At 33.4% G+C, this 25,602-nt stretch overlaps 2 protein-coding genes across 3 annotated transcripts in view; one reads left to right on the top strand and one right to left on the bottom strand.

Annotated features, from left to right (window-relative positions):
• Positions 1 to 6,868, bottom strand: LOC130893247 (zinc finger protein 260-like). Its single transcript, XM_057799184.1, has 2 exons — positions 6,088 to 6,868; positions 1 to 2,073 (listed from the first exon to the last, which is right to left on the bottom strand). The coding sequence occupies exons 1-2, from the start codon at positions 6,509 to 6,511 to the stop codon at positions 338 to 340; spliced, it is 2,160 nt and encodes a 719-aa protein (XP_057655167.1). The 5' UTR covers positions 6,512 to 6,868; the 3' UTR covers positions 1 to 337.
• Positions 6,792 to 25,602, top strand: part of LOC130893248 (uncharacterized) — a 25,654-nt gene continuing 6,843 nt past the window's right edge. Inside the window, exons 1-7 of one of the 2 annotated variants that reach the window (XM_057799186.1) lie at positions 6,817 to 7,182; positions 9,182 to 9,300; positions 9,404 to 9,635; positions 20,537 to 20,696; positions 20,766 to 21,038; positions 21,453 to 21,652; positions 21,947 to 22,123. In XM_057799186.1, coding sequence (XP_057655169.1) covers positions 9,422 to 9,635; positions 20,537 to 20,696; positions 20,766 to 21,038; positions 21,453 to 21,652; positions 21,947 to 22,123 — 1,024 coding nt within the window. In that variant the 5' untranslated portion in view covers positions 6,817 to 7,182; positions 9,182 to 9,300; positions 9,404 to 9,421. Of the gene's footprint in view, positions 7,183 to 9,181; positions 9,301 to 9,403; positions 9,636 to 20,536; positions 20,697 to 20,765; positions 21,039 to 21,452; positions 21,653 to 21,946; positions 22,124 to 25,602 lie in introns of both variants that reach the window. The other variant, XM_057799185.1, reaches the window with a different exon arrangement.

Below are 25,602 nucleotides of genomic sequence, written 5' to 3' on the forward strand. Positions count from 1 at the left end.
TTATTTTTTTTCTATCTTTTCTTTTTGTATTGTTCTAACAGTGTCACATCCGGCCACAAGTTGCTCCATGAACGAACAAGAACTTTTTCGGGTAGATTTTCGCAAGTGGAAAAATCACATCTTTCAAGTTCGTTTCTTTTAATGAATTTAGGACACTATCTTGCAAAAGAGGTGTTACGTTAGGGGACATACAAATTTTTACATGGTAATATAATGGGTATGTCGATTTTCCGAAACAATCAACTAATTTGACCTAGGATGACTGGACTATAAAGTGATAGAAGGATCAAAATTGTTTTTTTTGCCGATTTCGCGTTTAACTGACATCAAATTTTGTTTAACGGCAGTGACTTTTCATATGAACATTCAAACTAGATTTCTGAGAAAACTTCTTGTGACATAATTCGCAATGGAATGGCTTTTCCCCTGTATGAGTTCTCATGTGATCCCTCAAATGAGCTTTTTTAGAGAATTGTTTGTAACAAGTATTGCACTGAAACGGTCGTTCGCCAGTATGGACGGTCATGTGACGATTCAAATTTTCGATGTTGCTGAATTTTTCTTGACATACGCGACATTTGAATCTATCCTCTTTGGAGTGATTTTGTAAATGAACAGTTAAATTAGATTTCTGGGAGAATTTTCTAGGACAAAGAATACACTGATACGGCCTTTCGCCAGAATGACTTCTCATGTGTAATGTTATGCCGGCTTTTAGAGCGAAACGTTTTGGACAAAACTCGCATTTGAACGGTTTTTCCCCAGTATGACTCACCAAATGTTGTTTTAAATGAGAAGATATGCTGAAATTCTTCGAGCAAATTTCGCATTTAAAAGGTTTCTCGCCGGAATGAAAAATCATGTGGCGTTTTAGAACTGACATACGAGCAAATCGTTTTGGGCATATTTCACAACCAAATGGTTTATCTTGAGTGTGGTTGCTCATATGTAATTTCAAACTCGATCTTTGAGTGAAACCCTTTTGGCATATTTCACATTTGAACGGTCTTTCAGTCTTATGTATGTTCGCGTGGTTACGTAAACTTGATTGTTGGGTAAACGACTTGGAGCAAATTGAACATACGAATGGTTTTTCGCCCGAATGTATTCGAAAATGTTCGTTGAAATGTGATTTGGTGGAAAATTGTTTGAAGCAGATTTCGCATTTGAACGGTTTGTCCGTGGAGTGCGTCTTCATATGACGATCCAACAGCGTTGACTGGCTATATCTTTTTAAACATATGGTACATTCGAATGGTCGTTCATCGGAATGAATGCCCGTGTGAAGAATCATGTTCTTCTTTTGAGAAAATCTCTTTAGGCAAATTTCGCATTCGTAAGGTTTTTCTCCCGAATGGCTCCTTAAATGTATGACTAAAGAATACTTTTGGCCGAAACCTTTGAAACAAATTTCACATTTGAACGGTTTTTCTCCGGTGTGTACTTTTGTATGCTTCCGTAGGTGAAATATTGTAATAAATTCTTTCGAACAAATTGAACAAACAAAAGGTTTTTCACCCGTATGGATTCTCATATGAATTGTTAGCTGGGATTTACTAACACATTCCACTGAACATAAATTGCATTTGAACGGTTTATCTCCTGTATGAATTTTGATGTGATATCTTAAATGGGATTTTGTTATGAATAGTTTTGGACAGAGTTCACATAAAAACGGTTTTTCACCGGTATGTATCCTCATGTGTTGCTTCAAGTATGCTCTTCTAATGAACTGCTTGTAACAAATGTAACACTGCCATTTGCCGTTTATTTTTTTTAATTCGTTGCTATTAAATTTGCCATCACTGTGATCGTCTTCCTTCGGGTCGGGATAATCTAAAAAGTGTTTGTATTGTAAGGTGGCCCATACGTTATCTTGATGATCGTTGGCTCTAAATTTATTTGAATAATTGATTTGTTTAGTGCGATATTTCTGTTTTGTTGTGTGTTTCTTGAAGTGATCCAGATATTCGTAACTTGTAATTGAAAACTTTCCGCACAAATAACAAATATTGCAACGTGATCCAAAATGTGACCTAATATGTTTTTTACTTGAAGATAAAGGTACCCGACCTGAAATACAAATGAATTATTAATTTGGATAGATTATCTATACCCAAGGGTCTCCAAACAATAATAGGCCAGCAATTAGAGCAATTTTTCTCCCAAAAGTTCAACTTAAATTGCTCCTACATTTTTTTTGCTTTGTGGTCGTCATAGTGTGCTGAATCAACAATCCCATCACCCTCTTAGGGGGGTGCTACCTCTAAAATGAAAAAAACGTATTTTTGGGGGGTATTCTCTAAAAAATTTCCAATTTGTCAGTTTTGGGCTATAAATATGAATGAAAACGAACTTGAAAAATAGAAAAAAATTCCTTGCAACGATGTCAACCCCTTGGTATGACACATCCTCCCTCCCCAAATCGATAAAATGTCTTTCTTTGGAATTTTTTCTAGAGATATCTGAGATTTTCGCTCTTGCGTAATGAATATAATCAAAATTGTTGAAAATAATAAGTGAAATTTTTTAGCACTGATTCTCTCCGGGCCAGAATCCTCATGTTATCCCAGAAACGTGTTTGAAGGGGATATGTGGAATCACTGCTTTCAGATAATATAAATACTAATGAAAACTCGAGAAATGTCATTATTGAGTTTTGAAAGTCCAGTTACGTGAATCGTTTTCATTAATAAATTCAGATAAACTTGTATAAATCAAACGTAGAGACCGGACCTAACGGATAAGTGTTTTTTCCATGAATATTGAGGAAGGGTACAAAGAATGAATTCTCGAGAAATCACCATCAAGAAATGGGTAGAACGATATATTTATTTAATCATCGAACTCATAGTCACTATCTGCGTCTTCGTTTTCACAGTCTGGGACTATCACCGGCAAATTTTCGCGTACATTTATTACCAATGCTGGTACGTTTGAGACCACTCTTTTTATATGTACAGGTATCTCTAAATACATCGGGTTGTGCAGTTACAGAAAATCATCCTCAAAATCGAATTTGGAGCAGCTTGAACTGTAATTTCAATAGGTTCCAAAGTGACACCCTTTTTCCACCCCCAATGTTGACTGAGCGTCGTGTTTACATCGTGCTACTGCTGACAATATTGCAGATCGCCCTCTACGCAACCGGTCGGCGCACTCACGGACACGACACATACAGCGGTCCGCCAGCTGCCGCTCGGACAGGTCTCCGGCCGCAATGAACAGGTATAGGAATTTGAATGCGTTCTTCCCAGGCACATTGCTGAATAATTCTTTTGGGTTCTTGAATGCCGTTATTCCTCCAAGGACTGATTTTATTTTCCTCCGGATAAGATGCAATGCGAGTAAACGTCGACAGAGTTATGTTTTCAGCTACTACAAGATTGACTGAATTTTATTTAAAATCCCTGCAACTAAGCCCATTTTTATAAAGTCTTTCAAAAAGAGTAGATACTCCCCTCCAGGTTCCACTTTGATTTATGTTAATACGTGCGCTTATTCCTGAGATATCAACATTTGAAGTTATCAACTCTGTCAAGAATTTATAACCCAAAAAAGCGAACTTTCGAAAATTATCGTATTTGAAACCAGCATTACTAGTACCGACTGAATACTATGGAATTTAAAAATTAAGTACTCCTCAACTCATAATTTTACTCGCTACAAAGATAGAAACAAGATTTCAGTGATCTCGAGCATTATTTCACGCAGTTAGAAATAGTAGTGTAATGAGAGCCTAAGCTGCAATTTTGCGTATGAGAGATAATAATATGTCAATAGAAAGCTGAAATACTCATCTTCAAAATGACGTAAGATTCGTCAAAATCGGACATTTCTATTAGGAGTTATGGATTTTTATTCCCCGCGCTGGTTGGAAAAATACAGATCGTGAAAACGCTTACCTTCAATAACTTTTTTCAGGAATAAGGTGCAATTTGGAGAAATTGTTGTAAGGACCGTTTTTTTGTAAAATTTTGTGCCCTTTTTTCTGAATCTACAGTTTTTTTGATAAGACAATGATTTTCAGAGATATTCTGAAATTACCTAAAAAAATAAAATTGAATCGTATTTGGGGGGGGGGGGTTGCACTCCACTTAGGGGGTGATAAGATTCTTCATAAGTGATGTGCACGTTACGGCCTACAATTTAAAAAAAATATCACAGGAACAATTTAAATTGAAGTTCCTAGCCCTTTTTACTGGCCTATAAGGTTATGGACTAAATTCGATCCGCCACCTTCAACATTACGGGCTGCGGCAGATAATGGCTTAGGTTTAAATAACACAAAAAAATATAAAAGTATAACTTAAGAGAAATCCTTTTAGTGTTTATACGAGAAATAAAAAATTAAAAACTAATATAAAAGTTCACCTATGTCTAACCGTTCATTTGATATAAATCGACAGCTATTAATTAGAGAAACAAAATACACTCAGTAAGTGTCGATTCATTTGGGCGAAAGTATGAGAAAAAAAATAATTATTTAAATAAAAAGCAAAAAAAAAGCAGAACATAATTATCATTCATCTAATCTGTCATCGTCACAATTATGATGTTTTTGATCCTCTGATTCTTCACTTTCTTCTCCATTTAATTGGCCACAAAAAATTTCATCAACTTCTAGTGGTGCCGCCGGGACGTTATACCACAATGGTTCGAGTTTATGATTTTCCATAAATTGACATCATGCCTTTATAAAATTCTTTGTTGTCACTTGTACTTGCAAAGAACTTCAAAAATAATTCAAATCTTGCAACATTTACAACACTATTTTGTACATTGTACATTTAATTTGTAAATCTTTGAATTATATCTATTTTTTATTATTATTAATGTCTTGTGGATCCGTTAAATGCTCAACAATATTTTGATACTCTTCATTTTGCATCAATAAATTGTATGGTTCATATGATTCAACAGAATATGGATGGCAAATCACGGAAAATCATAAACTCGAACCATGTGGTGTAACGGCCCAGACGCACCACTAAAAGTTGAAGAAATTCTTTGTGGCCAATTAAATGAAGAAGGAAGTGAAGAATCAGAGGATGAAAAACATTATAATTGTGACAATGACAGATTAGATGAATGATAATAATTATGTTCTGCTTTAGTATAAACAATTATACCACGATATTTTTAAAATTTACATAAAAATAAGCAAATTAAAACAATGGAATGATGAGGAAATTTTATCCTCCAATCACATCCCTTAAATAGGTAAGCCGGGCCCTTCCAGCTGGAAAAAATTGGTAAGCTGATTTTTTTCCATTCATTCACAAAATTTCCTATCAAATATACATTTTTTTATCGAAATCCGCGATGACGGTAAAACATTTTTGCTTTTTATTAATAAAGAATTATTTTTTTATACTTTCGATCAAATAAATCACTTACCGAGTGCATTTTGTTCCACTAATAGCTGTCGATTTATATAAAAATTTTGCAATTCCTCGATCACGGGTCTTTTGAGATTGCCAGCTCCCGGACTATATGGTTTGTTATTAGAAAAATAATATTTTCAATCTCAAGATAATTAAAGTGTACTCGTAGGTCAACCATCATTACATTATTTTGGGATGGATTCAAAATTGATGAATACCTACTATAAAACATATGAAATAGAATAATAGAAATATAAACATTCTTAAAATGGAATATAATATAAAGACGTACTTTTATATAAAAAATTATTACTACTGTATGAAATTCAAGCCTTCAAATGCCTATAAAGAGATTGAAGAAAGAATTTTAACACTAGATGATTCAAAAGGAGAATCAAGATCCTAATCATTTTTCTAAAATAACCTGAACTCTGTACATGTTCATTCACTATTAATTTTCCATTGTTTATCATCATTATTGTCTATAGAAAAAATACAAGTCTGCAGTAAAGTTTCGAAGTTTCAGCCAAATTTTAGTTTTCAATTTTATTTACTGTGCGTTGATTGAATTTAGTGAAAAATAATCAAGTTTCTATATTATCTCTTATTAACAATATGAATAAGCTTTTAAAACTAAAATAGAAAGAAAACTTGTTGATATTTCATCTATGATCAAAGAAATAAATAAAAAATTACTTACTTTTTCCACAAATAGGGCATTTATATTTTTGTTTCTTATTTTTAGTCTTGATACTTTTCAATGTAAACGGACATCTACTAGTTGATTTATAACTGGAAGGACCAGGTTGAGTATTCATATTCCATTCTAAATTTTCTGAATAAATAACATTTTGATCAATTATATCTGGTACATCTAGAGGTTCAAGTTTCACTTTAAATACTTCTGGATCGAGAATATTTGTCACTCCCGTAGTTTCCTCTTTTTTCATATCTGGTTCAATTTCGACCTTTACCATCATGGAAGGAGTATTTACAAAATTTGTAGAATTTTGTTTAAAATCTTCATTACCAAAGGTTGCTTGTCCTTCAACATTTGGTGTTTCTATATCTAACTCATCTTTTAGTTCTCTTTTTGGAAAACAAATAAAGTTTGAGGAATCCATTTAATTTTTTTGTTCAACTTACGTATTCTGTCTTTAATTTTACTGCAAGGAATTTGATGGTATTTTGATTGACTTACGTTATTGGACAAATATTATTATAACTATGAACATGTAGTCAATAATGTCATAATCCCCAATACCCAACACATCAACTGTAAATATATGTAGTAAAGGTTACCTGACATCACAGAACATACCCTAAGATATCCTTGGTATGTTCTGTTGCCATAGACAAACTATAAATTTATTTTCTACAAATGTGTCAATGAGTCACGGAACTACAAAATGGGTTCGTTCCACTTAACACCCATAAGAAAGAGAGAGGTTCTTTGTGATTTGCATGGGGATATTATTTCTGAATATTTATTCTAATGAAAAAAATGAACTGGTTTTTTTTAATAAAATAAGTTTATTCAAAACTATCAAAACCAGACATTTTACTGCGTTATAAATAGTCAATTCAGAAATGACACATGTGTTTATTAAATCAACATTTTTGTTTTTGAAACCTAACCTGTACTTTTAATCAGTCAAACTAAATGTATTCTTATATTTTTTTACTTCTAACCAAACTTGACCTCTGAGAAGTAATGTGCTCAGTATCAGATAAAGAATGTAGTGTACTCATAAATGTGTTATTGAAATAATTGTGAAAGTGTTAAAAAAAATAGGTAAGCTATGCTTTTATGTAATATAGTCAATAATAGTCTAAGATTTTGATAATACATTGCTTATAATATATTTTTTATTTATAGTTCTATTTAGTTATAATGAATTAATATGTATAATTTGTTTGAATTATTTCTGTTTAAAATTTGATAATGCAACTAGTAACAAAATGGTTATTTATTCATACTATTCCACAAAAAATCTTGTTAATAATTAGTTTTAAGTACATTTAAGTTGATATTCATGATAATGAATAACATATTCAATATGATTTTCTTTAACTTTAGAGTGAATATTGATTACCAGCTTTTTTAGTTGTTTGTTTTGTAGTGGTACAGTAGAAACAGTTTTTTTACAGGCAAACAGTTTTAGTTTTTTTGCTGGTTGACATATATTTTTTTATTTTATAAGTCCTATAGGTTATTTTTGGAAATATTCCCTTATAATAGTCTTCAGATGTGTACAATTCTTTAGTTATAGAAGATATCAGTCTGCATTTTTGAGAATGATTTAGGTGCTTTTCAGAAACTATGATAGGGTTAACCTGAGCATGATCAGAATGGTCTGAAAGTGAGTAATAAGGATCATGTTCACAAAACGAACAATATGAATGGGACCTTTCTACTTTCTAACCTAGTATATTAGTAGATAAATGTGATCAGCTGATAGTTTTGTTTGTTTCTATTATTTTCTCTATTTTAAATGTTATTAATTCCTCTTAAATAGTTATCTATGGCTAATGTTGCTGATGCTATGTTAACTGCTCAACAATAATAATTATATACCTAAAATGGATTATACAACTGAAGATCTATAAACAAAGAAAATGTCATAAACATAAAAACTATGAAAAATTAACATACGAAACTGAATTGATAAAAATAAAAGGTTCTTGTAGATTGAGTTTTGAATTTAAAATGAAACGACATTTAAGAAATATAATAGTACCATTGTTCAGGATTAGAATCTGCAATAATCTGATACATGATTCAGGATCAAACAACTAACTTTACTTTCAATAATAATAATAAAGTATTTTCTTAGAAACATAATGATAACAAATCTATCAAATTAATGAAGAATTCCTCACTATTCTTGTAGATTGAGATTGATAGAAAATAAAATATTGATAGGTAGAAAAAAGAAAACTGTCCAAACAAATATTTACCATATCAACCAATATCATTAAATTCGACTGATACTGCTCTAGGAGAAAAACGATTTTTTGTCATTAAATTTCAAAGAGTGTGATCGATTGTTGATTGAAACTATTTGACGATTATTAACTTGATATTAACTTGATAAACTACTTGTTCTAACATGAATAGATGATTCCTAGTTTTATCCAGAAGCGTGCAGCAGGGGTCAAGGACCCCCTTTCTACCCCTGAATTTTAAATTCATAGGATTCAAAATTCAATTTTCGGGCTTGAGACGAGGGGTGTTGAACTGCTCTGATGAGACGTAATAACGTCGAAACTAGTCAGTAATTACACCCTCTCGTTGCAATTGCGAGCCATTGGGGATGTTAATATCGACAAGAAGGTCGATTTACATCATGCTCTTCAGAGAGGTTGTAATTCAATATTAGTCGAGGCATTAGAAAGTAGTTGTTTTCCCCTTTGAAGAACGGCGAGATACATTTTCGATATATGGAATTTTGAAATTATTTCAGAGGTGAATAGTAGAATAGTAGAAATTCTTTATTTTCATATATATATATATATATATATATATATATATATATATATATATTGTGAAATTCTATGTGAATAGTTCATCAACAGTACCACCTTTTTGGTGTAAAATTAAATGTTTAAGATCACTTAAAATTTTGCTTGATAAATCTAATATTGAAAAAGTTATGTTCAATACTACTTGATATGAACTGTGTAACTAGCGCCCTCTATGAGAGTCAAACTTAAAAACAAATTCATTGGATGTATCAGCTTCCAAAACATATTCGTATATAATTACTGAGCAAACCCCAAATATTTTTCAGTTTTCTATCTATCCTAGAGACGGGATCACGTTTTTTAGTCACACTCTGTAGAAAGCATAATAATTGCGGTTTAAAATAAATGTATTCAAGAGGAAGATCAGCAATTTAAAATAAATCTAGTGAGTTGAATTAATATTATATTTTATCACCTCAGTTGGTGTATAGTGAGGAGTTCTTCATAAATGATTTTTTAATAATGATTTTTTTTATTTAACTTTGTAGCTTAGGCAATATTCTAAGATGAAAGTAGTAGCTTTAGTAAGTGGTGGCAAAGACAGCACATTTAATATGATGCAATGTATTGCCGCAGGCCATCAGATAGTGGCTTTAGCAAATTTGGTGCCCCATAGTAAAACTGAAATAGATAGTTTCATGTATCAAAGTGTAGGCCACGAGGCAATTGACCTAATTGCATCAGCTATGGATCTACCTCTATATAAGAGAGATACTTTAGGTGAGGAGCTTAAATTTTTTTTGTACACATTTAACTTCGGTATTTTGAACACTCAATATTCACTTAACACATTGAGCCCCTACCTAAATTGATAAACTTTCCCCTATGCCTAAAAATGTGTTTGTGTTTTTACATTCTATATGGAGTGTGGATCCAAGAAAAAAAAAGGAAAAATTTATTTGAAAGTAACAGTACGAGAAAATGATGTTCTTTGTGTGCGGTTCATAGGCTTCCTTTGGGCCCGAGGTGAAGTTTAGCGTTAAATCTGCATCCAGGGCCAAGAGAGGTTCTATGGACCGTACACATGAAACATCATTTTTGAACTTTTTATTTGAAATACATTTTTTTCAAGTTTGCTTGCAGAATGGAAAAACAAAGTTTTGTTTGCTTTTTTATCCTTTGAACGATGATTTATACTTTTATGTGAAGTGTATAGGAAAGTACGATATATTTCGATAAATATTATATCATAAAACCGCTGTGGGCTGTAGGCCTATGAACCACACCAGGGCTCAACGTGTTAAAATTCAGTACAATACTCTTACATAACCCAAAATTTATCAGTTTAAAGTTTGAATATATATTATTTATAATTATTAATGTTCCTTCCATATCTAAATTTGATGAACAGAATCAGAAATAATTTTCAGAACATCTATTGATACGTATAATAAAATTTTTTCCACTCTTGTCTTCTAGTACCCTACTTTTTTGTACTTTTATTAGCATTGAAATCGATCGGTATCAAAACAAGAGAGGCGGTTATATACGTCGATCCGTGTAATGATTTGACCATCGAATATTTAGACCACAATGAAGAGCTTTTTGATGTTTTTGACTGAAAATTTGAGGTTTGAAAAGAATGCTTTTAAAAAACAACATCAAAAAAATAAGCCAACATATTTTTTGTATTTCCAAAAATTCAATATCTGCCTTTGTTTATAATGTTACCTTAGTGACATCTGTTAATTTTTATTTTTTTTTAATAATCAAAAGAGCCATTTTTCTGTAAAATTGTTAAATATGACATTTCAATACAATTTTAATTTTTATTTAAATCCGAAAATATATTACGATATACGTCCGTGAAGTTATTAATACTGTACTCGATTAGATATTGTTGACTCTACTCCTTCGTCGCCTCGTCTATAAACATCTAACTCGAACCGTACTAAATCACTTCCCGGATTTATAATGTAAATAACTATTATTTTATTCTTCTAATTTTCTTTGTTACTTAATTATGATTTATGAAAATAAATAAAACCTACTAAATCTTGTTATTTTGGTTAAATACCTTGTATGTCTAGCTATAAAGTTTATAATTAATTTTTTTAGTAGAAATTATTTTTAAACAACTAATTATTTATTAATCAGAGATCATCCTCATCAAGCCTTTCAATCCCATGTGGATTTTCGCTTTTGGCGCTTTAAATCCTTTTTTTTTTGAGATGCATTACTCCTCGTTTTCTAATTTTTATTTTCTTTATAGTTTGTCGTTTGCTTTGGCTGCTTTTGTTATTATTTTCCATTCTTTTCGATTCCGGCATTCTGCTCCCCAGTTTTCTATATTGAGTGCTCTTATGTCCTCCTCTATTTCGTTTCTCCAAGTTTTTCTCGGCCTGCCCCTTCTCCTTGGCCACAAAGGGATCCATTGCGTTATTCTTTTGATCATTTCAATTGGTTTTCTTCTCATTATGTGCCCGGCTCAGTTGAGCCTTTGTGCTTTTATGTATCTCACTATATTCTCCTTCCCCAGTTCTCCCTCTATTTCTTAGTTTTTCTTTGCTCTTTCTCCTTCCTGTGTTATGTTTGGATCTATTACAGTTCTCATTATCATTATTTCGGTTCTTTTAAGTTCTTCTTCTCTTTTGTTTATTACTGTTGTTTCCATCGCATACGTGATTATTAAGATCTGATTATTATACTGGTCTTATTAGGGTTTTGTACATTTTTATTTTGTTTTGTTTGGTTATGTTTTTGTTTTTAGTAGGTTTTTATTACTTTCATAGATTTGATAGCCCTTTTGTATCCTATCCTTTATCCTCTCTCTGCTTGTTTATCCCAAAGTTATTCCTAGACAGTTAAAGGTCGATACTGTTTCAAAATTGTATTTGTTAGTTTTCAATTGGTTTGCTCTCTGTTCAGGTTTTCCTCCTATTTTCATATATTTTGTTTTTTCTGCATTTATTTCCAGTCCGTAATTTCTTGCTTCTTCTTCTAATTTGTTGATCGATTTTATTAATTCCTTCTGTCCATTTGCAATGATCGTTACATCATCTGCATATGCTACTATCTGTATTGCATCTGTTATAACGTTCGTATTTTGTTGTCCAGCGATTATCACAATGCCTTCCAGAATTATGTTGAATAGCGTTGGTGACATTGAGTCTCCTTGCTTAACGCCCTTATTTGTGTGCGTCTTCTCTGATGTTGTGCCTTGGAATCTCACTTTAATGTCACTCTTATATATAGCTATGTATAGCAGTTCAAGCAGGTTTTTAATCCCTCTTACAAAATTAATATTTCAAGGAAATCTGAGCAGACCAGTTGACGCAAGAGCTTTTGGTCAGGAGTCAGATTTTTTGGCACCAATTACGCACAGACTTTAGTCATGTGCAATTGCACTGTTTCAGGAGTTAAAACAGTCACAGGGCGACCTGGACGTTGGTCATCTTCAGTGCTCTCTCGGCTCTCACTAAAGCGCTCACATCACTCAAAAACACGCGTACGAGATAGAGAATTGGCCCCATAGGCCTCTTGCAACAATTTATAGCACTCAGTCAGCCTTTTTTTCAATTTAACGAGAAATTTGATATTGATACGTTGCTCCTGTTATTCATCACACATGGTTTTCGGCACGAGAAAAAAACCGCCACTGCACAAATACTATTATAGTGACGGAAACGTGTTTTGGGACGTGCATAGAAAAGATATCTAGATACCCAACGCACCTCACCCGTCTAGGGCGCCCTCTAAGCACGCAGTCTCGTTATTTAATAGTCAGTTCTCGTAAAGTGGTATTTTCAAGCAACTACCGCCATCTCTAGGTCAGGCCAGGTACTTTTGGGACAGTCCTTGCATATATTGAGGTTTGTTCTTGGTAGCTGCACTGGAACTATACTGAACTGGATCAGTGCAGGCCAGTTCATGAGTGTATAGAATTAGTTCAATTTGATAGAAAGAACGATATAGTGCAGAGAGGAATAGAGAATTTGTTGATTGTTGTATTTAAAGTTATTTGATGTGATTCAGGCCTTGTAGTATTAACAATAATGAAAAACGAATTAGTACTTTTTGATATTTTACATTCGTCCGATAACGAAGATGTAGTGCCACTGTTTCCAGATAACATTTATTGCACTGTCTTACACTGCACTGGCTGAACTGACTCTAAAACCAGTGCAAGCACTACAGTGAACTGGGTGAACCAGTTCCCTTGCACTGCTACTAAGAACAGCGACACTAGCGCTGGTTCTGCTACAAAGAACGCTTTAGTATACACTTCCTAATTCTGCCAGTGCAGCTACCAAGAACAAACCTTAATTCTATACACTCCACAACTGGCCTGCACTAGTACAGTTCCAGTCCCTAACCAAGATCAAACCTCGCGTATCAACGTGATTCCCGCACCACGACCGTCTGAGAGTGCCGGATTATTGGACTAGCGCAGTGCCGGATCACAAAGGTTCTACTGTACTATTGTTGTCTTCCTTTGCACGCGCATGAGCGAAATTTCGTTAAAGACGGTAACTTGAAATTCTGTAGCAGAGGGACGATGACGACGATTATGAAGAAGACGAAGAAAAAGAAGAAGAGAATTGAAATTAGAATTTTGTCTAGAAATTTTTATTAATTTTGACAATAAGATATCTATAAAATAAGAAGTTTAATGAAAACATTAATTAAAAATTAATTTCTTTTCTTTTTTATTTATATAGAAAGTCAGTCTTGCACTGCACTACCTGAATTATCTCTAGACCCAGTGCAAACCAAGGTTACTAGAATAATAGAAGGTTTGTGACATGCGCATGCTTTTGTAAACAAACGATCAGCTGCTAGAACACCAGCTACGTCATTATGTTTACATTTTTGTTTTGTTTATATTTTTATGTCAAACAAAACCTCACTAACATTATGTTCGAGTTATGAGGATGTGTGTTATCTCTTGCTGATCTGGCTATACAAACGAATATATTTCTAACTAACGAATTTATTGCGACTTGTTGCCGTTCTCACAGCTAAGAAGAACCGGTGACGTCACTTGTCTACTGCGCATCTTGTTATTGTCACAAACCTTCTATTATTCTATAGTAGAGGATCCGTAATAAGATCGTCCTTCACTAGTGTGCCAACCAGATAAGAATAATATTTTATCAAATAAAATAAGTTTCTGAATATAATTTAATAAGGCAACCCTTTAAAAAATTTTCATGGTTATAATTAATTAAAATTATAAAAAATTAATATTTTTCATAATTTCGCCGGCGTGCCTGCCAAATAAAACAAATTCCAGTAAAAAGTTTATAATATACACAACATGCAACACCACAGTAGCATACTTTTCTCTGGTCCCTAATACCTGGCAACTTCGTTCAAAAACGTAAATTGATATAAGTAACTGCACTTTTCTGTCAACCAATCGCAATTAATTTTAAAATGAAAATAATTTAATTACAAACAGCGGAGTATAAGGTTGCGTGTGAAAATTTATTCATAGATACAAGTTGTAAGACTTTGAAACTGAAAAAATGGAGCGGGCAGAACTATTAGACAGAGAGACATTGCGCGTAGATTTCCTTCCAATAGAGAAGGACAAAGTACTACAGCTGTGAGCACAGGCGCCGTAAGCCATAAGAGAGTGCGCAGCTTTACTATAGAGCAATGCTTTGGGTTATCTGTTGGTAAACACGTCGTGTATTGTGAAAATAAATTAAAAATGACAAAAAAAAAGTGTTTCTTATGCCAAAAAACTGACTCAGTTATTCTTTTTAACGACAAGTCATTCGAAAATTGTTCTATAAAATTATCATTCCGGCGTTTAAAAGGTTTTAAATATGCTGACGTCAATTTAACCAAAGACTCAATTGATGTTGTAGGTTATCACTCTTCTTGCTATAAAAAAGTAAGTTTTAAAAAATATTTACAATGATGAATTTGATTTATTTGTAAAAAATCTTGAAGTAAGTATATTATTAAAAAATATTTTTATCATAAAAATTTTTTTCCGAAATTTGCTTCAACGAATTATTTTAGTTATTTAAAGGCAATCTACATCCAAAATCGTTGACAACAACTTCTGAGGATACTGAGGATAAAGAAAATAATGGTGATGTGGTAACTCCTTCTCCTGATAAGATTAATAAGGTATTTTAGTTATTTTTTTTAATCAATATTAACTATATTATATTTTATTTTAATTATATTTATTCTTAAGAAATTGATTATTTTCAGGTACGGTCTACGGACACAGTATTAACAACACAACAAAATTACAGTAACTACACATCTAAAACTCCAGCAACTCAAGTAACTCCAGCAACTCAAGTAAATCCAGTTACTTGCTTGTTTTGTAATTGTAAGCAAAAAAAAATGTGGAAAAACCGTATTGAAATTAGTGTACCCTCAAGGTGATCAAACTATAAATCATCTACAGGAAATTGCAGATAAGTTAGATGATTCAGAGATTCTTCATAAACTGAAAAATCAAACTGTTGCATACCACAAACCCTGTTATGCCACATATCTAACAAATGCCAAGCGGTCCACTGAAGAGCCAGCCGATTCGAGTTGGCATCAATACAGGCATTTACATAAATTAGCTTTCAAATCTCTTTGCAATTTTGTCGATGAAGAAATTATGAAGAATAACCATGTAACTTATTTCGCTCAACTATTTAGACGCTATCAAGCATTGTTATTGGAGTTTGGGGAAAACACTTTGACCCTTGATGACTTGAAAGATTATCGGACAGAAATGCTGGAAAAAAAATTAATTAAAAAATATGGAGATCAAATACGTATAGAAGCTTCTACTGGACCGCGTAATCAAAAAATCATTTATAAGTCAGACATTGACGTTTCCGTAATGGCAAATAATATTCAATCTGTTCATCAAAGTAATGAAAAAAAGCTTGAAGATGTTGCGTATAAATTAAGAAATTGTATTAAACAAATAAATCCAAATCCACTACCTAAAAGATTAACTGTTGATGATGTCTTACGTGGAGAGTGTGAAGTTCCGGATGAATTACTTGATTTTATGCTGAATCTAATAAATGGACCTGACATAACTAATGAAGAGTTAACAGAGAACATATTAAAAGTAAAATCTATTTGCAGTGATATAATTTACATTGTATCAAAAGGTCGATATAAAGCAGCAAAAAACATTGCTCTTGGACTTGCGATGAAATCTTTAACAAATTCTCGCCAGGTTATTACGATACTAAATAGATACGGACACACCATTGGATATACTTTAGCAGAAGAGCTGGAGACAGAAATGACATTCACATCAGTTGAAGATAATAATATTATACCTACTGGTATCAATGCAACAAATGGATGCAGTACTAATGTTGCCTATGACAATTTTGATCGTTTTCTAGACACACCATCGGGAAAGGATACGATGCACGATACCGTTGCTATCATATATCAATTTCTTCGTTCTGAGACTGCAGATATGGAAGTTGCAGCTTCTCCAACTTCTCAGGTGGATTACCCTTGTGCTGAAAGTGCAGACATAGAACCTGTAGCTTCTTCATCTTCTCTGCTGGATCATGACAAAAGTGAATACGAGCCATCTCGCAAACGAAGACGCTTTGAGACAATTCCAAGAGACATCGAACCATACTTTGGCAAACCTACAACATCTATGGAACTTCTGCCTGTTGATTTATTCAATAGTAGAATCGATATGTGCAAGGGCGCAACAGAAATTGCAATAGATAAAGATTTATTGTGGATCATGTCTTTATCACAATTAGATTTTGTTCCAATGTGGCTGGGTTACAATTGCATGATATCTACTGATTTAAGTGAAATTCAAAAGATTGAATACTTACCTCAAATTAACTCATCGCCAACTAGTTATTCAATAGTTAATGAATCTCTCAAAATAAGTTCTGAAATAGCTAAAAGATGTCATCAAAGTCAAATCATCGTAACTTATGATTTAGCTATCGCTAAAATGGCTATGCAGATCCAGGAAAAAGAAAAACCTAAATTCGATCATATTTTTATAAATCTCGGAGCATTTCACATGCAAATGGCATTTTTTAAAGCTATAGGAAAATACATCGACTCTTGTGGATTAGTTGACGTGTTAGTTTCAGCAGACGTATTAGCTGCTGGCTCCGCAAACAGTTTCTTAGACAGCAAGCATTTTAATCGATGCAAGCGTCTACATCCGCTGACCAGTGCTGCATTACAAATTTTTCATTTAAGAAGATTTTTATCAACAACAAATGTATCGGTCGAAATGTTAGACGAATTACTACAAGCTTTATTAGAAGAAAAATCTAATCAACCTCAATGTGACGTTAATGAGAGAATGGAATTACCTGATTTATTAAATCGTATTCTTAACGGGTACAAAGAATTCTGTAATCAGACGTTGAAAGGAAATTTTGGAAAAACAGCTCAATTTTATTACCAATATTGCGAATTTATCAATTTATTTTTGCGTTTTTCTAGAAGTATTCGCACAAGTAATTTCGAGCTTTACTTGGATTCCATCAATGACATGTGTGATTTATTCTTTGCATTGAATCAACCGAATTATGCAAGATGGGGCCTATTATATCTGAATAATCTAGTGAAGTTGCAAATAGAGAACTCACCTTTAGTTTCTGAATTTCGGCGGGGTGCATTTGGGATTCGTCGGACAAAAGCTAATTTTGCTAGATCACCGGTTGATCTGACTTTGGAGCAGACCATCAATGCTGATGCCAGCAATCAATTATCAGATAATCTCTCTGCTGATTCAATATCAGCGCGCCAAAGATGGGCGCTCAGCCACAGTATAAGAACAAAAATATTGTCCTACATAAAGAATAATGTCGGAATCTCGCAGAAAGATGACACTTCGCACTCTTTACAAAAAAGCGTCATTAAAAAAGATAAAAAATGTCTTCAAAGTGTTATGGAGGCCATACAGAATACGATGAACCCATTTGATGAAACTATTGATGAAAAGACTTTGTTTAATATATCAACAGGAAAAGCAGCACCTGATGACGTTACTAATTTTTTGCTTAGCGTGAAGAGCATCGGTAATCAACAAAAGTTAGATTTTATCACTCAATCTAACTCAGAACCTGGAAGATTTGAAAAACCTATCACCCCAAAACAAAATTTTGAATTTTGCCTCTCAATGCGCTATTAAAGAATTAGCAAATAAAGACAAATCCAAAAAAGTTTTGCTGAGAATAGAACGTGATATTTTTGGCCGTCTACTTGCAGTTAGCATTGATAAAAAAATTAAAATTGAACATTGTTTGACTTTTCCGCTAGCACCGATGCCACCTGCTCTTTTTTCGTGTACTGGAGAAATGTTTAAAACCGACAAATCAACTTTAGCTAAAGTATTAAAGTCTCAAGTGAAAATGGTGGAACCAACATCTATAAATGTTGAGATTATCGACGGATTTTATTATTTACATTTGATTGGATCTATAATGCCTCATACATTTGAAAAAATTGCAGAGTCAATACTCATTAAACTTTGTTCGTCAAGAGCTAATGAAATACATTTAATTTTTGAGCGATATTTTTCACCTTCTATTAAAGACGCAGAACGTCAGAATCGACAGGAATTCGATATTGCTTTTAAAATTTCAGGTCCCCAACAAGCTCGGCTGACAGATTTTTTGAGGAGTCTAAAAAATTTTCGTTTTAAAGAGGCTTTGATACAGTTTTTGGCGAGCTATTGGGAGAATGATTATTTGGCAAAAATAATCACAGACAAAAAAATTTTTCTGACAGTCGACGAACATTGCTACTCGTATCACACTCAACAAAATCGCGTAATAAAAATAAAAGAAAATGATTATGAATGTTTTCATGAAGAAGCGGATACGAGAATGGTTTTTCACGCTTACAAGGCAGCAGCAGGTTCGAATATTTTAATCAAATCAGCAAATACAGATGTTTTGATAATTTTACTCGGTAACATACATAAAATTCAGAACTGTCAAATTTGGCTTGTAAGTTCATTGACAAAAAAAAAGTAATGACTTTAATTGCTTAAATTGTACAGAATTGGCATCAAAATTAGGATCCGACCTGTGTCTAGGTCTACCTGCTTTCCATGCATACACTGGTTCTGATTACACCGCTGCTTTTTATAATAAAGGAAAGTTAAGGCCATTCAAGCTATTTTCGAAGAATAAAACGTATCAAAAATGTTTTGCTTCATTAATTGATGAAGCTGACATTTTTATTGACGAAAAAATGGATGTCATTCAAGAATTTACCTCGGCCATGTACGGTATTAAAAACTGTAACAAAGTAAATGACGCAAGGTATCTAATATTTTCTAAAAGATAATGAAAATTTTCTCAAAAAAGTTAAAAGTTTTGACTCGAATACAATACCACCATGCTGGGAATCACTCAAACAAAAAATTTTACGAACTATTTATGTAAATTAGATGTGGCTACATGCAACTGACCCAAATTGTGTGAAATTAAACCCTGAAAATTGGGGTTGGATCCTAGATGGATATTTTAAACCAAAAGGATTTGCTGGAGACCAAACACCTTTGAAAATAAATGATATTATTGAAATGACAGAAAAAGACAACGACGAAGCTTCCCCTGATTTAGAAAACGATACAACTTCCGGTGACTCTGATCCTGAATAAAAATTATTTATTACTGTTTAGTAATGTTACTTATTTTAATGTATTTATTATTGAATAAAAAATTTTTTATTTTCCTGCTAAACATGAATTAAAAAATTTTTTGAAAAATATTGTCTGTTTTTTCTTTTGTTTGTTTTAAATACATTTTTCGTTTTGACACATACTGAGGTTTTCAAAAGCTTTTTTACTAAAATTACAAAAAAATCATCTTATCTCCTTCAAAATATCACTCTCTAGTAAATTCATTCATCCTTGTCATTACTATGAGTCTAAAAACTGCGCACTCTCTTCTGTAGTACTTTGTCCTTCTCTATAGCAGGGAATTCTACGCGCAATGTCTCTCTGTCTAATAGTTCTGCCCGCTCCATTTTTTCAGTTTCAAAGTCTTACAACTTGTATCTATGAATAAATTTTCACACGCAACCTTATACTCCGCTGTTTGTAATTAAATTATTTTCATTTTAAAATTAATTGCGATTGGTTGACAGAAAAGTGCAGTTACTTATATCAATTTACGTCTTTGAACGAAGTTGCCAGGTATTAGGGACCAGAGAAAAGTATGCTACTGTGGTGTTGCATGTTGTGTATATTATAAACTTTTTACTGGAATTTGTTTTATTTGGCAGGCACGCCGGCGAAATTATGAAAAATATTAATTTTTTATAATTTTAATTAATTATAACCATGAAAATTTTTTAAAGGGTTGCCTTAATTAAATTATATTCAGAAACTTATTTTATTTGATAAAATATTATTCTTATCTGGTTGGCACACTAGTGAAGGACGATCTTATTACGGATCCTCTACTACTAGGAACCTTGGCTCAAACAGTACAGTGAACTGGGTGAACCAGTTCCCTTGCACTGCTACTAAGAACAGCGACACTAGCGCTGGTTCTGCTCCAAATAACGCTTTAGTATATAATTCCTGAACTAATTCTGCCAGCAAACCTTCGATTTATATTTTTTCCATCACACTAGTCTCAACCTATTAGTTATTTCTTGCAATATTTTAACATAAGTATTTGTAGGTATTTCTAATGAAAGAGGTAAAATTTATGAACCTTCCGAGAGCGATGAGGTAGAAGACTTGTATTTATTACTCAAACAAATAAGGAATGAAATTATATTCGAGGCTGTGTCTGTTGGAGCTATTTTATCGGATTACCAAAGAGTAAGAGTAGAAAATGTGTAAGTGTACATTCAAATAAATCAAAAATATAATTTCAAGCATTTGAAATATTTCAATAAATGTTTTAGTTGTATAAGACTGTCCCTGGTACCTTTGTGTTATCTCTGGCAGAGAAATCAAATCGAACTTCTTGACGAAATTATAAAATGTGAAGTAGACGCTAAAGTTATCAAAGTAGCAACATTAGGTTTGGAAATTAAACACTTAGGAAGATCCCTTAGCTCGCTACAACCTCATCTATTAGCAATGCATGAGAAATATGGGATAAATGTTTATGGAGAGGGCGGAGAATATGAGACTTTAACGTTAGATTGTCCTCTATTCAAGAGCAGAATACTAATGTAAGTGTCCGACCTTTACACTAGTTTCATTAAAAATTTCAATTGTATTTAGTCCAGGAGCCGGTAACACTGAAAGTCCCGTTGTAGCGGAATCAAAAATTTTTTATTCAAATAAATAGAACATAAGTATAGGAATAAATTATGCTCGGAATGCGTGGATTCCTATTGCTGAAGCAATGTAAAAAAATTATTAAAAAATGAAATGATGGCATTTACAAACCACTTTTTTTGCCAGAAGTCTGGTATACATATTTGAAGTATGTGATGAGGACTAAAAGATTTCCATCATGCCCGAAACTTTTTTTTAATTATTTTTATGTAATTTTTAGAAATATCTTTGTATCGATTGAATTTAGAACATAGTACAGAGGTGAAAATAATATTCCTTACATATTTAATCTATAATGTTTGCAGTGAAAACTCGGAGATCGTAATGCATTCAGATAATCCTATAGCACCAGTAGGTTATCTCATATTCAAGAAATTATCACTAGAAATCAAACTGCCAGCTTTAGATTTACAAAGTAGATTGGAAGGCTTACCCTTAAAGGACAGTAATGGATATGTAACTGATCATGAAGAAGAAGCGTTTCAATATATTGAAAATGACACAGGTAATATTTATGTTATACTACAATAATACTACAGTTCTGAAACTGTGAAACTGTTACTAATTTGTAAGCGAAATTATATACCAAGGCTCAACTTGAACATTTATTCAAGAAAAACTAACAAACTTACATATATCAATATGTGGCTGAAAAACTATTGCTTGTAGCAGAAGTTTAATTTTACAGGAAAGCGAATGATGTTCAAAACTTTATAAAACGGCAACTGGCAAACTAAAGACCAACATACAACGTTGTTCCACTAAATAAAACTTACTCAGTTACTTTTTAACGTTTTAGAAGATGAATCCACCGTAAACTCCGATTATGTAGTTAACTATAATTACACTTCCGATGGTATAATACAAGAAGCGTCTTCTGTTGGAAGTAGAGAAGGGTGGATATTAGTAGGCGGCATTCAAGGAACTTCTCGTAATGCTGCCGAATCTATGGCGGAGGCGATGAGTATCTTACAGTGTAGGTATGCATTGTGATATATTTAAATAATCTTATCTTTGCAAATTTGTAAATACCGATCAATTTTTAATTTTAATAACATGCCATATCTATCAATATAAGTATCTGATGAGCTCTACCCCAAAAAGAACCACCGATCCTTACAAGGAGTCTTAAAGCTTCACATGGAGTTAAATGCTTTAGTGCTGGAGAGACATTGAAGTTAGCTGCATCCCTAAAACAGGTAGAAGACCTAGCTCAGAAGCTGAATCCTATCATCTTATCAGTCTATCTTCTTTTTTTCTTTCTGAAAACGGTGGAATAAAATCATTGTTCCTACATAAGAACGGAACTGTCTACATAGAAATCAATTTGCATACCAAAATGGTATGTCGACTGTCTCTGTCTTGCTTAGTCTAACCAAAAAACTAGACTAAGCTTGGAAGTATAAACAGATAAGGCTATGTAACTTTAGAGAGATTGAGGGTTCCTTTTCCAACATGCCACGACATTCCATCCATCAGTCACTGCTAAGACGACGAGTCGAAACAACCTTGAATAGTGATTATGATAGAAATATTGATATCAATTGAGGGGATAAAGCAATAACTGCAAAACAAACCGGAAGACGGATAGACCCAAGGCGGCTACCTATCGCTACTACTATGGTCATGATCATCTGCTCATAAATCTAATCAACGCAAGATACAGAGATAACTGTGCTGAGTTAGCATGATGGTATAGTTTGGGATGAAATGCAATCTGCCCTAACAACGCTCAGAGATGGTGTGTCGATGAAGGTCTAAGCATAAAGCCCTCAAAGATTACCTAGTTATAATCACTAGGAGGAACAAATAACCCTCAGAATGAACTAGCCCTTGAGTCAGATATTAAATATCTCAGGGTTATCTTGAGACACTATCTTCAAGCATTAAGCCATAAGGCACGAAGGCTTTAGACAACTGCTGCAGAATGGTCGGAGGTATACGGGACTTAGAGCCCAAATTGTTGAACTGGATGTATGAATCCATTGTGCGACCTAACGTGAGCTATGCAGCTTTCGTATGGTGGCCAAGAACAAAAACCAAAATTGCGGTAACAGGCGCGACACGTCTCACGGCAGCATTACGAGTCATTTTAGTCTTGCCCTATTTGAAGACCTTCATAGAAAATAAAGCAATAAAGGTATACAAGGAACAGAGCATGAAGCCTGATAACCTGACCGGCATCTCGGCATTCTAAAAGTATGTAAGGTGTCCACAAAAATAATGGTGAACTGCAATGGACAAATGCAGAGATTTCGTTCCCACGAGGCTCATTAATTTTCTAGATTGTTGGCTCGAAAAGGAATATATGGTCCAGGAACCAAGCTTGATATCGTAATGGGCTCAGAACCTTCCTTACATGCGCAGCTCGTTCAGCACAATCTTCTTATGTGGGTATCTGGTCACACCGAAGTACACGGCAATAAACAATCCTCTCATCTGTCGAAAAAAGACAATTCTTACAGGACCAAAATCTTTCATAACTTTCCTCCCATCATGTCATAGTCATGAAAAAATAGGAAAACGAGAAGAAATCAGACAAATGGAATAAGACCCCAAGTCTGAAAAGACCCTTTCATTGAACAAAGATGAGCTAAGGAGAGTTAATGGCATGCTTACTGGACACTGTTCAGTGAAATACCATCTAAAGAACATGGGAAAAACTTCTGACAGCTATTGTTGCTTTTGTAAGGAACCAAAGGAAACCAAATCCATAAACAAAACTACGTACTCACATTCAAGCTTTTTAGAGCCAGAAGAAGCAAACCCCATAGCTCCCAGACAGGTAGCTCACTTTGCAAAGTCGTTGCCACCTGACTAGTGAACAGGTCGGGGTATCTTACGCCCTAGCTCATCTAATCTAACCTCATCGCCAAGAACAAAAAATTTTACACGAATTTGGAGTTGAACCCAGTTTTAAACAGCTAACATCCAAAAGTAATAATCGTCTGTCATTTTGTGGTTTAAATGTGGGATGAATGCATTTTATAATTATGGAGGGTCTACGACGTAATATTACATATATTACATGGGGGTGGCGTGTGTATTCTTATTGCTGATAGTACTCATGGCAAAAAAATAAATGCCTCTGTGGCAAACAAATATGATATACAGAGTCCAATAGACTCAGTTTTCCTAGAAATGCGAATACATGACATTAAAATACAGCTATGTTGTATAAACATACCAGGATACACATCTACTGAGACTAATCTAGAAATGATTAAGGCATTAAGAAATGCCTATGCATCCGGCATACCCATCTATACATTTGGAGACTTCAATTATCCTGAACTAAATTGGACTGACCTTACTCTACGTAGGCAAGATAATGCAACCCAAAATTTTCTAAATTTTTACACCGAAGTGAATGCTCATCAAATAATAAACTTTCCAACTAGTTTTAGAAACGCTAAAAGTCGCTACTTGACCTGTTTATTGTAAACCATAAAAAAACAATTTTTGATATCCAATGTCACCCACCACTGAGAGGGAGTGATCATGGAACTATAGCTGCCAAATCCCAAGTTAAAGTTCTTAGTAAATATACGAAAAGAATACAAATAAGAGACTTTTGGGGTGTGGACTATAATAAAATTAACAACTATATATTACAACAGATTTGTATTCCATGTGACTTCTCCAGATATGAACAGACTTTAAACCTAGCAATAGAATTGTTCGTACCACTGAGGACAATTAAAGTTAATCACAGCAAACCCTGGATAACACTAGCTTGTTTAAAGAAACAAATCTAAAAAGAAAACTTTAGGACAAGTACGTGAAAAGTGGTAAACCTGAATTCTATCCTGCATATCAACAACAAAACAATCTGATGAAAAGTAAAATGGATTATGCAAGAAGAATCTATGAAAATGGACTGGTGCTTGAAAGTTCCCAAAAACAGATTTTCAAATACGTAAACCATACTTCCATAAACTTCCATAACATTAAAAGATCCAATCACAGGAAAGTGGTAAGTGATTGCGAACAAGTAGCTGAAGCATTTGCAGACCAATTTGAGCAGACATTTACTAAAATCAAGAATCTATTAAGATTAAGATGCATTAGCATTGCCTAGTTTGATGCCTAATTTCACTGATGCGAAAGTAGAAGAAGCCATTAACAACTTGAAATACCATTCCAGTCCAGGCTCAGACCAAATTTCTACAATATTTTTAAAACGCTGTAAAGTTCATAACATCGACTCTGAGAGAAATCTTCAAGGAGATGGAAACTGGGAGAATTCCTGATATGTGGCGCCAAACAACTTTAATCCCTATATTAAAGAAAAGAGACAAAAGTCTAGCGTCAAACTATAGACCGATTAGTTTGACTTGTCATCAGTGTAAAGTTATGGAGAAGATAATAGCAAAGGAACTAACAACTTTCATAATAGAAAATGACATTGTACCCAAAAGCCAACATAGGTTTATGCCTGGTCGATTCACAACA

The sequence above is a fragment of the Diorhabda carinulata genome, chromosome 4 (assembly GCF_026250575.1).
Source record: "Diorhabda carinulata isolate Delta chromosome 4, icDioCari1.1, whole genome shotgun sequence".
Lineage (NCBI taxonomy): Eukaryota > Metazoa > Arthropoda > Insecta > Coleoptera > Chrysomelidae > Diorhabda > Diorhabda carinulata.

Excerpts from the sequence above, each read along its gene's own strand:
- LOC130893247 (XM_057799184.1), bottom strand. The coding sequence starts at position 6,511 with ATGGATTCCTCAAACTTTATTTGTTTTCCAAAAAGAGAACTAAAAGAT. Across the intron at positions 2,074-6,087 it reads ATGCCCTATTTGTGGAAAAA|GTCGGGTACCTTTATCTTCA; the intron begins GTAAGTAATTTT and ends TTTGTATTTCAG.